Source organism: Scyliorhinus torazame, chromosome 8 (genome assembly GCF_047496885.1).
Source record: "Scyliorhinus torazame isolate Kashiwa2021f chromosome 8, sScyTor2.1, whole genome shotgun sequence".
NCBI classification, from domain to species: domain Eukaryota; kingdom Metazoa; phylum Chordata; class Chondrichthyes; order Carcharhiniformes; family Scyliorhinidae; genus Scyliorhinus; species Scyliorhinus torazame.
The window spans coordinates 34,451,076-34,468,748 of record NC_092714.1 but is presented as its reverse complement, the minus strand read 5'-3'; the positions used below and the strand labels follow the sequence as shown (position 1 = coordinate 34,468,748).

Below are 17,673 nucleotides of genomic sequence, written 5' to 3'. Positions count from 1 at the left end.
ACAGAAGATTAATTCAGACTGTCCAATTCACCTAGCAGCATGTCGTTGGGGACTTGTGGAGGAAACCGGAGCACCCGGAGGAAACCCATGCAGACACGGTGAGAACGTGCAGACTCCACACTGACAGTGTCGCTAGCCAGGAATCGAACCTGGGACCCTGGTGCTGTGAAGCAACAGTGCTAACCACTGTGCTACCGTGCTGCCCTGGACCATCAATTTGATATCTGGAGAGATTGAGGCACTTGTAGGCTGGGAGACCTCTTCAGTGGTGCTTCCCTGTCATCGTTTGAGCAGCTATGCCAACAATATGACATCCCGAGACACTCCTTTTTTTTAAATACTTGCAACTTAGTCTTTATCCTTAATATGACAACTATAGAACATTACAGGCCCTTCGGCCCTTGATGTTACGCCGACCTGTGAAACCAATCTAAAGCCCATCTACACTATTCCCTTATCATCCATATGTCTATCCAATGACCATTTGAATGCCCTTAGTATTGGCGAGTCCACTACTGTTGCAGGCAGGGCATTCCATGCCCTTACTACTCTCTGAGTAAAGAACCTACCTCTGACATCTGTCTTATATCTATCTTCCCTCAATTTAAAGGTATGTCCCCTCGTGCTAGACATCACCATCCGAGGAAAAAGGCTCTCACTGTCCACCCTATCCAATCCTCTGATCATCTTGTATGCCTCAATTAAGTCACTTCTTAACATTCTGGTAAATCTCTGCACCCTTTCCAATGCTTCCACACCCTTCCTATAATGCGGCGACCAGAATTGCACGCAATACTCCAAATGCAGCTGCACCAGAGTTTTGTACAGCTGCAACATGACCTCATGGCTCCGAAACTCAATCCCTCTACCAATAAAAGCTAACACACCGTACGCCTTCTTAACAACCCTCTCAGCCTGGGTGGCAACTTTCAGGGATCTATGTACATGGACACCGAGATCTCTCTGCTCATCCACACTGCCAAGAATCTTACCATTAGCCCAGTACTCTGTCTTCCTGTTATTCCTTCCAAAATGAATCACCTCACACTTTTCTGCATTAAACTCCATTTGCCACCTCTCAGCCCAGCACTGCAGCTTATCTATGTCCCTCTGTAACTTGTAACATCCTTCCGCACTGTCCACAACTCCACCGACTTTAGTGTCATCTGCAAATTTACTCACCCATCCTTCTACGCCCTCCTCCAGGTCATTTATAAAAATGACAAACTGTAGTGGCCCCAAAACAGATCCTTGTGGTACACCACTAGTAACTGGACTCCAGTCTGAACATTTCCCATCAACCACCCCCCTTTTGTCGTCTTCCAGCTAGCCAATTTCTGATCCAAACTGCTAAATCACCCTGAATCCCATGCCTCCGTATTTTCTGCAGTAGCCTGCCGTTGGGAACCTGATCAAACGCTTTACTGAAATCCATATACACCACATCAACTGCTTTAACCTCATCCACCTGTTTGGTCACCTTCTCAAAGAACTCAATAAGGTTTGTGAGGCACGACCTACCCTTCACAAAACCGTGTTGACTATCTCTAATCAAATTATTCCTTTCCAGATGATTGTACATCCCATCTCTTATAAACCTTTCCAAGATTTTTCCGACAACAGAAGTAAGGCTCACTGGTCTATAGTTACCGGGGTTGTCTTTACACCCCTTCTTGAAAACAAGGGGACAACATTTGCTATCCTCCAGTCTTCTGGCACTATTCCTGTAGACAAAGATGACTTAAAGATCAAAGGCTCAGCAATCTCCTCCCTAGCTTTGCAGAGAATCCGAGGATAAATCCCATCCGGCCCAGGGGACTTATCTATTTTCACCCTTTCCAGAATTGTTAATACCTCCTCCTTATGAACCTCAAGCTCTTCTCGTCTAGTAGCCTGAATCTCAATATTCTCCTCGACAACATTGTCTTTTTCCTGTGTGAATACTGACGAAAAATATTCATTTAACACCTCTCCTATCTCCTCTGACTCCAAGCACAACTTCCCACTACCGTCCTTGACTGGCCCTACTCTTACTCTAGTCATTCTTTTATTCCTGACATATCGAAAGAAAGCTTTAGGGTTATCCTTGATCCTACCTGCCAAAGACTTCTCATGTCCCCTCCTGGCTCTTCTTAGCTCTCTCTTTAGGTCCTTCCTAGGTAACTTGTAACTCTTGAGCACCCTAACTGAACCTTCATGTCTCATCTTTACATAAGCCTCCTTCTTCCTCTTGACAAGTGTTTCGACTGCTTTAGTAAACCATGGTTCCCTCGCTCGACCACTTCCTCCCTGCCTTACAGGTACATACTTATCAAGGACACGCAGTAGCTGTTCCTTGAACAAGCTCCGCATTTCCATTGTGCCCATCCCTGCAGTTTTCCTCTCCATCCGATGCATCCTAAGTCTTGCCTCATCGCATCATAATTGCCTTTCCCCCAGATATAACTCTTGCCTTGCGACATGCATCTATCCCTTTCCATCACTAAAGTAAACATAATCGAATTGTGGTCACTATCCCCAAAGTGCTCACCTACCTCCAAATCTAACACCTGTCCTGGTTCATTATCCAGTACCAAATCCAATATGACCTCGCCTCTCGTTGGCCTATCTACATGCTGTGTCAGGAAACCCTCCTGTGCACATTGGACAAAAACGGACCCATCTAAAGTACTCTAACTACAGCGTTTCCAGTCAATATTTGGAAAGTTAAAGTCCCCCATAACAACTACCCTGTTGCTTTCACTCCTATCCAGAATCATCTTTGCAATCCTTTCCTCTACATCGCTGGAACTATTTGGAGGCCTATAGAAAACCCCTAACAGGGTGACCTCTCCTTTCCTGTTTCTAACCTCAGCCCATACTACCTCAGTCGACGAGTCCTCATCAAACGTCCTTTCTGCCACCGTAATACTATCCTTGACTAACCATGCAACCCCTCCCCCTCTTATACAACCTTCCCTGAGCTTACTGAAATACCTAAACCTCGGCACCTGCAACAACCATTCCTGTCCCTGCTCTATCCATGTCTCCGAAATGGCCACAACATCGAAGTCCCAGGTACCAACCCATGCCGCAAGTTCACCCACCTTATTCCGGGTGCTTCTGGCATTGAAGTAGACACACTTTAAACCACCTTATTGCCTGCCGGTACACTGTTGCAACTTTGAAACCTTACTCCTGACCTCACTACTCTCAACCTCCTGTATACTGGAGCTACAATTCAGGTTCCCAAGCCCCTGCTGAACTAGTTTCAACCCTCCCAAAGAGCTCGTCTTCACTTGAACAGCTAGGGTCTCTTGCTGAGGTACACCTTCAAGTTAGGGTGAGCACAACGGACGTATGCAAATTTCCCCCGCAACAGCCAATCAGCAGCTCCGCTCTACTGCCCTCTGCTGGATACATCTTGACATTTCAGTCTTCCTGGTGGAAAAAAATCCTGATTTCTTTGGGACCTAAGCAGTTAATTAGCAAGGTTTTACTTTGTGTTCTAAAAACTGTTGTGAGTATAACTGAAACACTGCGGTCTTCGGAAAGAGACCTTGCAGTCAATGAGGAGACCTGGAGTCATATATGGGAATATGCCAATAAAAGTTCAGGGCAAGCCGGATGAGATTTCCCAGTCTGTAATATAACAAAGGAGATTCAGTTCAAAATATTACACCAGGCTTTTTTTTTAACAAACCATTTTACTGAGGTATTTATGGCATTGTAAACAGTTACAGATAACAGAAATGTGCAAACATCAATATAAAACCAATACTTCAATCAAACCATAGATCCTCCACATTCTTGATGTCCCTCAAGTTCCAGGTAGTCGAGAGTGACTACGTACACTGTATGTGGTCCCGTTTCAAAATTCAATCCCACTGGGCTGTTGCACTAAGAGTTTGAAAAGATATTTGCCATGGCCTTAGAATTTGATCCTATATTCCTAATTCTGGGAGAATCATTGACATTAATGAAACAGGCCGTATGATATCCTAACTTTTGCAGCACTGAAGATTAGTGATAAGTTTCCCTCAATTTAGAATTGTCATTGAATTATTATGGACTATATCCCTATGGCATTCCTAATTTGCATACTCTGTTCTAAACCAGATGCATTCCGAAAGTATGGGCCCCCTAATTCAAATTTGTAGGTTCAGCTATGTCTGACTTGCTCCTAAAAGGATTTCCACAAGTTATGCAGCACCGTTTTGAATTTGCTTTACATACATGAAGGTGTGCATCATATTACTATGTTTACATGATCTTAATCCTCTTCACTATTGTCTAGCTTATTGTTATAACCTGCCTGCTTACCATTGGCTGGGGACTAATGATCCCACAATCCTGTGGGAGTATGAGTTTCCCCAATGAAGGGGGCGGAGAAATCATTAGCAGACTCCCTTTATAAATAAAGCTGGCCAGTTTGGAACCAGCAGGAAGGAGTGAGCAGCAAGCGAAGTGGCTGCTGCTGTTGTGTATATATATGTTATTGTAAATAAATGTTATTACTTTGTATAGAACATAGAACATAGAACAATACAGCGCAGTACAGGCCCTTCGGCCCACGATGTTGCACCAAAACAAAAGCCATCCAACCTACACTATGCCATTATCATCCATATGTTTATCCAATAAACTTTTAAATGCCCTCAATGTTGGCGAGTTCACCACTGTAGCAGGTAGGGCATTCCACGGCCTCACTACTCTTTGCGTAAAGAACCTACCTCTGACCTCTGTCCTATATCTATTACCCCTCAGTTTAAAGTTATGTCCCCTCGTGCCAGCCATATCCATCCGCGGGAGAAGGCTCTCACTGTCCACCCTATCCAACCCCCTGATCATTTTGTATGCCTCTATTAAGTCTCCTCTTAACCTTCTTCTCTCCAACGAAAACAACCTCAAGTCCATCAGCCTTTCCTCATAAGATTTTCCCTCCATACCAGGCAACATCCTGGTAAATCTCCTCTGCACCCGCTCCAAAGCCTCCACGTCCTTCCTACAATGCGGTGACCAGAACTGTACGCAATACTCCAAATGCGGCCGCACCAGAGTTCTGTACAGCTGCAACATGACCTCCCGACTCCGGAACTCAATCCCTCTACCAATAAAGGCCAACACTCCATAGGCCTTCTTCACAACCCTATCAACCTGGGTGGCAACTTTCAGGGATCTATGTACATGGACACCTAGATCCCTCTGCTCATCCACACTTTCAAGAACTTTACCATTAGCCAAATATTCCGCATTCCTGTTATTCCTTCCAAAGTGAATCACCTCACACTTCTCTACATTAAACTCCATTTGCCACCTCTCGGCCCAGCTCTGCAGCTTATCTATATCCCTCTGTAATCTGCTACATCCTTCCACACTATCGACAACACCACCGACTTTAGTATCGTCTGCAAATTTACTCACCCACCCTTCTGCGCCTTCCTCTAGGTCATTGATAAAAATGACAAATAGCAACGGCCCCAGAACAGATCCTTGTGGTACTCCACTTGTGACTGTACTCCATTCTGAACATTTCCCATCAACCACCACCCTCTGTCTTCTTTCAGCTAGCCAATTTCTGATCCACATCTCTAAATCACCCTCAATCCCCAGCCTCCGTATTTTTTGCAATAGCCTACCGTGGGGAACCTTATCAAACGCACCGCAAATCCTTAAACCTTGTGCTGGATTCTTCGTGGCCCTCACAAAACTGGCGACGAGGGTTAAAGTGAATAGCTGTCTACACTGCTGATTTTTGTTGGATACAGGTTGGAAGTTGTTTTCTATTACACCATGCCTCTGTACGGGCGTTTGGATGTTTTTGATGCTGTGCTGGAAAACTGGGACCAGTACGCACAACGGATGCGTTACTATTTCCGGGCAAACAATATCACCGAAAACGAGTGCCAGGTGGTCATATTGCTCACCGCCTGCGGGTGGCCCGCATACGTTTGGGGTGATTAGGAGCCTTGTGTACCCAGCTGCGCTGGACACCAAAACGTTTGATGAACTTGTGAATTTAGTGGGGCAACATTTTAACCCAACCCCGTCCACGATAGTCCAACGTTATCGGTTTAATACCGCTGAGAGGACCCCAGGAGAATCCCTTGCTGACTTTCTATCCAGGCTACGCAGGATTGCGGAGTACTGTGACTATGGTGAGACCTTGTCAGAAATGTTACGCGACCGTTTGGTTTGTGGTATTAACAATGCGGCCACCCAGAAAAGTTTAGCTGAGCCAACATTGACTTTTCAACAGGCCATTCAAATAGTATTGTCCAGAGAGAGCGCAGAACGAGGAGTGCAGGAGCTACAAGGAATGGGGTGCATGCCTTGGGGTGCAACCCCTTCCGTCCCAAAACGCCCCCCCCCCCCCCCCCCCCGCACTCCTGCGGTACCTTGGGCGAGGCGACGTCCGGATTGACGCCAGTGGCCGTCGGACATTCCTCCCCGAAGGGAGCCTTCTCCAGAACCAATGGATGAGGAGCCATGTCCGTGTCAGTGTCAGACTTGTAGGCGCCGACCCCGTCGCGGACGCTGGTCCTGGGGCGCCAGAGGCGCCGTCATTCCGACCTAAACTGGGACCAGCCCAGGGGCCATACCTTCCATGTGGATGAACCTATGGCGACTACTCCTGAGGACGTGGAGACGGAGGACGACTGCCTGCAGCTGCATTGTGTGGCAGCTCCCCGTGTGGCCCCCATTAAAAGGACAGTACGGGTCAATGGTCACCCGTTTGAGATGGAGTTGGACACTGGTGCAGCGGTCTCCGTGATTGCCCAGAGGACATTCGACCGCATCAAGCAGGGTATACAGACCCTTACATTAACCGACACACAGGCCAGGTTGGCCACCTACACGGGGGAACCATTGGACATTGCAGGAACTATGGTGACCCCTGTTGTTTATGGTCGCCAGGAGGGGCGTTTCCCACTTATCGTGGTGTGCGGCCGCAGGCCCAGCCTGTTGGGTCGGGACTGGTTACGCCATTTGTAGTTGCAGTGGCAGCACATCCTCCAAACAGTTTCTGGAGGGTTGACTGAGGTGCTAGGACGATACCCAGATGTATTCCAGCCCAGTTTGGGGAAAATAAAAGGGGCCGTAGCCCGTATCCAAGTCGAACCAGGAGCCACGCCGTGCTATTTCCGAGGGCGCCTGGTGCCTTACGCCTTGCTCGAAGGTAGAAGGGGGGCTCACTCGTTTGGAGACTTTGGGTATCATCAGGCCCGTCCGTTTCGCTGACTGGGCAGCACCAATTGTACCTGTAATGAAGCCAGATGCCACAGTTCGTTTGTGCGGCGACCGTGAATACGGCCTCCCGACTCGACCGATATCCAATGCTTTGCATAGAGGATCTCTACGCGAAGCTTGCAGGCGGACTCTCATTCACAAAATTAGATCTGAGTCACGCCTACCTACAGTTGGAGCTGGACCCTGCCTCCCGACCATATGTAACGATTAATACACACCGACGTTTGCCCTTTGGAGTATCCTCTGCCTGCGCTATTTTTCAACGCGTTATGGAGGGCATTTTGAGAGGTTTACCGCGTGTCGCTGTCTACTTAGATGACGTTTTGATTACAGGGACGTCGGAGCAGGAACATTTGGAAAATCTGGAGGCTGTCCTTAGACGCTTTTCGGAGGCTGGAGTCCGTTTACGTTGCGCAAAGTGCGTATTTCAGGCAAAGGAAGGAGTCTGCCTAGGTTATCGGGTGGACCGTGAAGGTTTGCACCCCGTCGCAGAGAAGGTGCGCGCGATTCAACAGGCCCCCGCCCCGACTGACACTGCGCATCTTTGTTCTTTTCTCGGCCTCGTAAACTGTTACGGGAAGTTCCTCCCCAATCTGGCAACTACGCTGGCCCCATTGCACCTTCTGCTAAAGAAAAATCACACCTGGGTTTGGGGTCAGCCGCAAGAAACCGCTTTCCGGCGGGTAAAGCAACAATTGTCGTCGTCTGGATTACTAACCCACTATGATCCTGGAAAGCCTTTGCTCGTCACATGTGATGCATCCCCGTATGGTATTGGGGCCGTCCTGTCCCACAAGATGGAGAACAGGGCCACGCGGCCGATAGCTTTCGCCTCCCGCACATTGACTGCAGTGGAAAAGAAATACACGCAGATTGAGAAGGAGGGCCTGGCGGTGGTCTTTGCGGTGAAATGCTTCCACCAGTATGTGTATGGCCGCCACTTTACTATCGTGACTGATCATAAGCCTCTGCTGGGACTTTTCAGAGAGGATAAGCCAATACCGCCTATTGCTTCCGCACGGATCCAGCGCTGGGCTTTGTTGCTCGATGCATACGAGTATTCTCTGGAGCACAAACCAGGTACGCAGGTAGCAAATGCCGACGCACTTGAGCCGATTGCCTTTATTGACTGGCCCCATGTCACGACAGGTGAGGTGGTTGCAACCCTAAATTGTATGGACACCTTGCCTGTTACGGCATCACAGATCCGTGAGTGGACCCAGACGGAGCCAGTCCTGTCAAAGGTTCGGCACATAGTCCTGTATGGTGGGCAGCATAGACAGCTCCCAGGTGAGTTGCAGGCATTTTTCCTCAACTGTCAGAATTCAGCGTGGAAGATGGCATCCTCTTGTGGGGGACGCATGTGATTGTCCCGGAAAAAGGACAGGAGCTGATACTAAGAGACTTGCACAATGGGCATCCGGGTGTGACCAAAATGAACATGTTGGTCTGGAGTTTTATGTCTGGTGGCCAGGCCTTGACACCGACATTGAGAAGGTGGCCCAAAACTGCTCCACTTGCCAGGAGCATCAGAAGCTTCAGCCGGCCGCACCCCTACATCACTGGGAATGGCCAGGGTGGCCTTGGGCACGCTTGCACGTGGATTTTGCAGGCCCTTTTCAAGGATCCATGTTCCTTCTATTAATCGACGCCCAGTCTAAATGGCTAGAGGTGCATAAGATGCTAGGCCCAACTCCCTGCGCAACAATTGAGAAGATGCGTTTGTCTTTTAGTACGCATGGCCTCCCCGAGGTGCTGGTCACGGATAACGGCACTCCCGTTCACAAGTGAGGAGTTTGCCATATCCGCACTGCCCCTTACCACCCGGCTTCAAATGGGTTGGCGGAGCGCGCAGTGCAGACATTCAAACGAGGCCTAAAGAAGCAGTCTTCCAGGTCAATGGACACGAGACTGGCTCGCTTTTTGTTTTTGTATAGGACACCACCCCGGCCCTATATCTTACCAGGTGCAAGCCAAGGGTCGTCTCCAGCGCAAACATGTAGACCACGTTCAGTCCAGAAGACAATCCCTTCCAAAGATTCCCTGCCCCTGGAGCTCATTTCTACAGCCACAGAGACCAGAGACACAGGAAAGTAGTCCTCACAATCTTCCTCTCGTGCCTCACTCAAAGCCTGCGCAGGTCGTTATAGAACCGCATGGATATAGAGACGCCGAGATGACGGAGGCAGCAGACTCTGACTTCAAGATGGAGACACCGGACGCATCAGAGGGGGACTCCTCGGGCCCAAGGGCCGTGGATGTACAACCGTTACGCTGTTCATCACGGAAGCGCCGGTCTCCACCTCGTTACACGCCGCCCGATCCAACGCCTCGTGCAAATGGTGTCTGGCCTGCGGTAAAACTAGTCCGACGCCCTCCTTCGCCAGGGTCTTCGGTGGATTCCTTGGACTTTGTGGGGGAGGGATGTTATAACCTGCCTGCTTACCATTGACCGGGGACTAATGACAATCCCACAATCCTGTGGGAGCATGAGCTTCCCCAATGAGTGGGGCGGAGACATCATTAGCAGACTCCCTGTATAAATAAAGCTGGCCAGTTTGGAACCAGCAGGAAGGAGTAAGCAGCAAGCGAGGTTGCTGCTGTTGTGTATATACGTTATTGTAAATAAATGTTATTTCTTTGATCCTTAAAACTCGTGCTGGATTCTTCGTGGCCCTCAGAAAACTTATCCATTTTTTTTTTACATTGTTGTATGGCTGGAGGCACTATGTCTTAGGAGAACACCAACACAATTGATTCTGTCTTATTTGTAAAAATGAAAAACTCTAATATATAATATATAAGAAAAGAAATATGCGATCAAAGCTTGAGAGGTTAAGAACTATCAATAGCACCCAAATGTATCCTGTTTTGTGATGGTTTCAAATTACTGGACATCACGATAGCATTAAGACCATAAGACATAGGAGCGGAAGTAAGGCCATTCGGCCCATCGAGTCCACTCCGCCATTCAATCATGGATGATTTCAACTCCATTTACCCGCTCTCTCTCCATAGCCCTTAATTCCTCGAGAAATCAAGAATTTATCAACTTCTGTCTTAAAGACACTCAACGACCCGGCCTCCACCGCCCTCTGGCAATGAATTCCACAGACCCACCACTCTCTGGCTGAAGATATTTCTCCTCATCTCTGTTCTAAAGTGACTCCCTTTTATTCTTAGGCTGTGCCCCCGGGTCCTAGTCTCCCCTGCTAATGGAAACAACTTCCCTACATCCACCCTATCTAAGCCATTCATTATCTTGTAAGTTTCTATTAGATCTCCCCTCAACCTCCTAAACTCCAATGAATATAATCCCAGGATCCTCAGACGTTCATCGTATGTTAGGCCTACCATTCCTGGGATCATCCGTGTGAATCTCCGCTGGACCCGCTCCAGTGCCAGTATGTCCTTCCTGAGGTGTGGGGCCCAAAATTGCTCACAGTATTCTAAATGGGGACTAACTAATGCTTTATAAAGCTTCAGAAGTACATCCCTGCTTTTATATTCCAAGCCTCTTGAGATGAATGACAACATTGCATTTGCTTTCTTAATTACGGACTCAACCTGCAAGTTTACCTTTAGAGAATCCTGGACTAGGACTCCCAAGTCCCTTTGCACTTCAGCATTATGAATTTTGTCACCGTTTAGAAAATAGTCCATGCCTCTATTCTTTTTTCCAAAGTGCAAGACCTCGCACTTGCCCACGTTGAATTTCATCAGCCATTTCTTGGACCACTCTCCTAAACTATCTAAATCTTTCTGCAGCCTCCCCACCTCCTCCATACTACCTGCCCCTCCACCTATCTTTGTATCAGCGGCAAACTTAGCCAGAATGCCCCCAGTCCCGTCATCTAGATCGTTACTATATAAAGAGAACAGCTGTGGCCCCAATACTGAACCCTGCGGGACACCACTCGTCACCGGTTCCCATTCCGAAAAATAACCTTTTATCCCAACTCTCTGCCTTCTGCCTGACAGCCAATCGTCAATCCATGTTAGTAGCTTGCCTCGAATACCATGGGCCCTTATTTTACTCCGCAGTCTCCCGTGAGGCACCTTATCAAAGGCCTTTTGGAAGTCAAGATAGATAACATCCATTGGCTCTCCTTGGTCTAACCTATTTGTTATCTCTTCAAAGAACTCTAACAGGTTTGTCAGGCACGACCTCCCCTTACTAAATCCATGCTGACTTGTCCTAATCTGACCCTGCACTTCCAAGAATTTAGAAATCTCATCCTTAACAATGGATTCTAGAATCTTGCCAACAACCGAGGTTAGGCTAATTGGCCTATAATTTTCCATCTTTTTCCTTGTTCCCTTCTTGAACAGGGGGGTTACAACAGCGATTTTCCAATCCTCTGGGACTTTCCCGGACTCCAGTGACTTTTGAAAGATCATAACTAACCCCTCCACTATTTCTTCAGCTATCTCCTTTAGAACTCTAGGATGTAGTCCATCTGGGCCCGGAGATTTATCAATTTTTAGACCTCTTAGTTTCTCTAGCACTTTCTCCTTTGTGATGGCTACGATATTCAACTCTGCCCCCTGACTCTCCGGAATTGTTGGGATATTACTCATGTCTTCTACTGTGAAGACTGACGCAAAGTACTTATTTAGTTCCTCAGCTATTTCCATGTCTCCCATCACAAAATTGCCAGCGTCATTTTGGAGCGGCCCAATGTCAACTTTTGCCTCCCGTTTGTTTTTAATGTATTTAAAGCAACTTTTACTATCATTCCTAATGTTACTGGCTAGCCTACCTTCATATTTGATCCTCTCTTTCCTTATTTCTCTCTTTGTTATCCTCTGTTTGTTTTTGTAGCCTTCCCAATCTTCTGACTTCCCACTACTCTTTGCCACATTATAGGCTTTCTCTTTTGCTTTGATGCATTCCCTAACTTCCTTTTTCAGCCATGGCTGTCTAATCCCCCCTCTGATAACCTTTCTTTTCTTTGGGATGAACCTCTGTACTGTGTCCTCAATCACTCCCAGAAACTCCTGCCATTGCTGTTCTACTGTCTTTCCCACTAGGCTCTGCTCCTAGTCGATTTTCGTCAGTTCCTCCCTCATGCCCCTGTAGTTACCTTTATTTAATTGTAACACCTTTACATCTGATTCTACCTTCTTTCTTTCAAATTGGAGATTGAATTCTACCATATTATGATCACTGCCTCCTAAGTGCTCCCTTACTTTAAGATCTTTAATCAAGTCTGGCTCATTACATAACACTAAGTCCAGAATGGCCTGTTCCCTCGTGGGCTCCATCACAAGCTGTTCCAAAAAGCCCTCCTGTAAACATTCAATGAATTCCCTTTCCTTGGGTCCACTGGCAGCATTATTTACCCAGTCCACCTGCATATTGAAGTCCCCCATGATCACTGTGACCTTGCCTTTCTGACATGGACTTTCTATTTCGTGGTGCGTTTTGTGCCCCCGGTCCTGACCACTGTTAGGAGGCCTGTATATAACTCCCATTATGGTTTTTTTGCCTTTGTGGTTCCTCAACTCTACCCACACAGACTCCACATCATCTGACCCTATGTCATTTAGTGCTATTGATTTAATTTCATTCCTAATTAACATTGTGGTTAGCACAGTTGCTTCGCAGCTTGAGGGTCCCAGGTTTGATTCCCGGCTTGGGCAACTGTCTGTGTGGAGTCTGCACGTTCTCCCCTTTCTGCGGGGTTTCCTCCGGGTGCTCCGGTTTCCTCCCACAGTCTAAAGATGTGCAGGTTAGGTGGATTGGCCATGATAAATTGCCCATAGTGTCCAAAAAGGTTAGATGGGGATAAAAAGGGATCGGGTGGCAGTGTGGGGCTTAAGTAGGGTGCTATTTCCAATGGCCAGTGTGTAGCACCGTCAATATGATGCGAGGCAGGTTGAGGTAATGTCAATTGAAGGCTTTATTAAGCAGAACTTTATCCCCAGCAGCGTGGTTACAGAATGCAGCTGCTGAGGGAAATGGAGGGAAAAACTGGGTTCTTATACCGGCATTTCTGGGTGGAATCCAGTAGGTGGCAGATCCTATCAGGACCTGGCATCCCTCCACCAATAGCCTGTCGACACGTGGTGTACCGTATTACCCCTAATACATACCACCACACGGTGCAGACTCGATGGGCTGAATGGCCTCCTTCTGCATTGTAAATTCTAGGATTCTATGATCAGTAAAAACAATAGCTGTCTGCATGCTTCATTTTAATGCACAACTGTACATCAAGGACAAAGATTGATATAATTACGAAAGCTTTAATGAAAAATGTTTTGATTCATGACTGGCATATATTTATAATTGCACAATTAAATATTTTGCAACAAAATTGGTTTGTCATGTCACAAGTAAAAATTTTGCACCATAAAAATGTCAGACTTCTGGATATCTCCAATCCATCAGACAACAGTCAGTGATTTATTGAAATCAGGACATATATCTGTTAAGTACTGATGGACTCATTTCAGTTGGTAACTACAATGAGGACCTACTACAATAACAAGTACCCTTAACGTGTAAACTAGCATATTGGACAAAAACTGACACTGAGCCAGAGAAGGAGGTATTGAGTTGGGTGAATAAACCTTGGTAGGTTTAAGGAATATCTTGCAGGAGCAGTGCAAATGGAAAGGTTTAGGAATAAAGTTTAAGGCCAGATGGCTTGAGGCACTGCTGATTTTGGTGATTTTTGAGTGATGCCCAGGAGGCCAGAGGATGGGAAAGCACTGTGTTCGCAGAGCTGTAAGAGATGACATAGATTGTGAGGAGTGACGAGGATGTTGCTTGAGCGCAAAATGAATTAGCTGCTACTGGGCTGATGCCAAGAAGCTGAATAATTGGGGAATATTTGCGCTTCAAATTAAGATTACACATTCGCATGTTGTGGTACAACAAGAATTCTGTAGCATTGGCCTGAATCAGAAATAAATTAGTCCATTGGAAGCCAAATTCATTCATCTGGCACTGTTAATGCTTTGTAATGATAAACAGGAGCCAAATAACATATCATTTAATTTGGCTCCTGTTTGCCACGATAAATGCAGTGAACTGCCTCATTCAGAAGTTGGGTCCATTCTGAAATCAAGTCTGCCTCCTTGTAAATCCACATCAATGTTAACAAATCAACACGATTGGCACTTGTCCCTCCCACTTGTCCCAGCCATGCTGAAGCACATCTTAAGTGAAGTTGCTTCTCCTGTATTTCAAACATAAGCTAGAAGATAAATAAAATGTCTGAATGAACCCCTTTGTTTAAACCCATGCTGAAAAGAGTCAGGCACAAAGAAAATCCAATTACAAGAATTAGAGCAGAATACTGTCGGTGCTGGAAATCTGAAATAAAATCATAAAATTCTGGAAAACATTCAGCTAGTCAGCCTACACCTGGAGAGAGAACAAGACAAATAAAGAAGAATGTTTGGATGCTGCCTGACCTATTGAGAGTTTTACAGTATTTGCTGATTTTATTTTGCCGTAAATTCAACAACAACTTGCATTTATATAACATCTTTGACATAGTAAAATGTCCCAAGGCACTTAACAGGAACACAAATAAATTTATTACCAGCCATATAAGGAGATATTAGGTGACATAAAACTTGATCAAAGAGCTATGCTTTAAGGAGTGCGCAGTGGTTAGCACTGTTGCTCCAAAGCGGCAGGGTCCCAGGTTCGATTCCCAGCTTGGGTCACTGTCTGTGCGGTGTCTGCACGTTCTCCCTGTGTCTGGGTGGATTTCCTCCGGGTCCTCCGGTTTCCTCCCACGAGTCCCGAAAGACGTGCTGTTAGGTAATTTGGACATTCTGAATTCTCCCTCTGTGCACCCGAACAGGCGCCGGACTGGGCGACTAGGGGCTTTTCACAGTAACTTCATTGCAGTGTTAATGTAAGCCTACTTGTGACAAAGATTATTATTATTATTATTATTATAAGGAAGAGAGTGAGGTTTAGGGAGGGAATTCCAGAGTTCAGGGCCTTGGCAGCTGAAGGCATGACTCTCCAGAGTAATCAGGCAGTATTAGAAGTATAGGGAATAGCAGCTTTTCTTCTGACCCCATGATGTTGTTAGTAAAATAACTGCAGTACAAACTGGATGGTTTCACCAAGAGGCACATCTGTGCAACAGTGAAGCACAACCAAGGTATTCAGTGAAGGTTCAGCAATGTCAATGCCTTATTAATAGGCACCTGGTTAACAAAACATTTTTCTTTTTTTTAGGAATCTGTCCCCAGTGTAAGTGATCATTATGTCAAAATACAGGTTAAAGTTTGTGCTTTCAGTCCTGTGAATACAAAGGTAAGCCTACTTTTAATATGTGCATACATGCACTTGGGTTTATAAGAATACTCAACTAGAGCATGCTATATTTTGTTTAAATGTGTTTTTTTTAAAAATATGTTTTATCATTTAACCATTGCTATTTCTTTTTTAAACATTTTTCTTTATTTTTGCACCAACATAGCATCTCCCCATTCATAATTTGAACTTGCCGTGATATGACTTTAGTCAAAAGAGCAGACCTGAAACCTGCTTTGAGACCTTTCACCCCTACAACATGCGTGAGTGCAGCCCTTGGCACTTTGCGCTCCAATGTTTCCCTTACTCATTTTGGGGAAGCAATCGGGCACCATTCTGCACCCTTACAGAGCTTATAACTCCCAGGAAAGGCACTGTGAATTGGATCTTGAGATTGGAGCTTCAATGGCCACTAATCCTGTATCATTTCTATATTTTATCTCTATTATTGATACTTTTTCTATACGTTTCATTCTTTGATTTTTGAATTTTAAAAAAGCAGCAATCTAGATTGTCAGCTACTACCAGCGTGATAGCTTTGTCCTCCCACAAAGGGTACAAGCATTCCAACTCTGAAATTAGCTAATGCCTTCAGGATGCTCACAAAATTGTTTCCAGACTCTTTGCCCCAGAAATGGTGAAAGAGTTGCCTGAGGCCAGGTGTTGGAAGCGTGAGCTCTTCTGGGAGGAAGAGGGACCAAGTGCACATAAGCTACTGGAAGAGTTATTTAAAAGATAATTAAGTGTTTTATTACTGTAATGAAGTTTCATTGTAAGGGACTATGTTTGTTATGTCTGTGTTCCTTCCCAGGCTTATTTGTGGTACTATTTTATTAGCAAGCTTGCCTACATTTCCAAGTCCAAAATGACCATCTGCTGGTTATCTTTGAAATGTAAATGCAATCAAGCTTATCTTTTCCTCCATACAGAACAGTACTTTAATATTAAATCATACTTATACTTTCATTGTAATGTGACTAATTTAATATCCATTAATATTCACTTTTATTGTACTAATGAATCATGTGAACTTTAGAGAACAAACCACACTAAGGTCAGGGAAGATTACTTTTAACATTTTCGAAAGAAGCAAAATGTCTGCGCATGCACTCGGAAACAGAGACTGAATGTCGAGCAGGTTCAACACAAAATCAATATTCTTGAGAAAAGAAACACATGCTCAAGTGCACCTTCTCCCCAAAATCCAGAAGGAGTATGCGGATCCAATTTAAGAGGGCCAATGACAAACTGGGCCTTATTCCGTAATCCAGCCGAGCCCAAGACCGAAACAAACTATTTGCTCCAACTCTTAAGCTCGTGTTAAATAAAAGCAACAAGTGCACATGTTGAAAATCTTTATAAGATGTTGGAAAAATTCCGCAGGTCTGGCAGCATCTGTGGAGAGAGAGAGAAAAAGATGTTTCAAGTCCATAGGACAGAAGGGTCGAAACGTCAACTCTGCTTCTCTCCTCCTCCAGATGCTGCCAGACCTGCTGAGTTTAACCAACATTTTCTGTTTTTACTTAAGCTAGTGCTAATCGCCGCAAAGAAAAATCTCCTCTCTCATGTGGAATCATAGTTAGATTTTCGAGATCCATTGTACTATCTGACTGATTCTTAAAAATCTTCAATTTGCAGTTAGAAGAAAAGCATCCCCTCCTTAGTCATTAAAAAGTTCACTTTATATTTAGCTGCTGATGGAGCGAAAATTGCAGGAAGAATTTTTACCAATTGGAAGAGAAGTTGCTGGAGTGGTTCTTGAGGGTAAGTGTATGTGATCTTATTTTGACTAAGTCTTTTTATCCCTATCCTCTGGTCAAAGATTCATCCAGTAAAAATGTTTTTGCTCCATAGCTTTTTGTTGCAAGTAAAATAGTTCCTGCCTTGAAACTTTTAGCATTGTGTTGCTGGTGAAGCACAGAATGTCAATGCTGATAAATGATAAAAGTTTAACTAGAATTCTATTTTTCACCACAGGCTCCCATTAAGAGGTGCAGCACCCAGTGCAGAGATTAACCATTTAAACCAGTCCCTACATCTATGCAGTGTTAACTAATCTCAGTTGGGCCAGTGATAGGGGTATACAATTGACTTCAGCATTCCTGAACAAGAGAGAAGATCAATGGTCTTTGATTCTGCTGATCCTTTAATGA

General features: G+C 45.5%; 1 protein-coding gene across 8 annotated transcripts in view; it reads left to right on the top strand.

Moving 5' to 3' along the window:
- Positions 1–17,673, top strand: part of cryzl1 (crystallin, zeta (quinone reductase)-like 1) — a 119,352-nt gene that overhangs the window by 24,108 nt on the left and 77,571 nt on the right. For all 8 annotated transcript variants that reach the window (XM_072513369.1, XM_072513362.1, XM_072513368.1 and 5 more), the window contains 2 exons: positions 15,443–15,520; positions 17,212–17,284. In XM_072513369.1, coding sequence (XP_072369470.1) covers positions 15,443–15,520; positions 17,212–17,284 — 151 coding nt within the window. The remainder of the gene's footprint in view (positions 1–15,442; positions 15,521–17,211; positions 17,285–17,673) is intronic.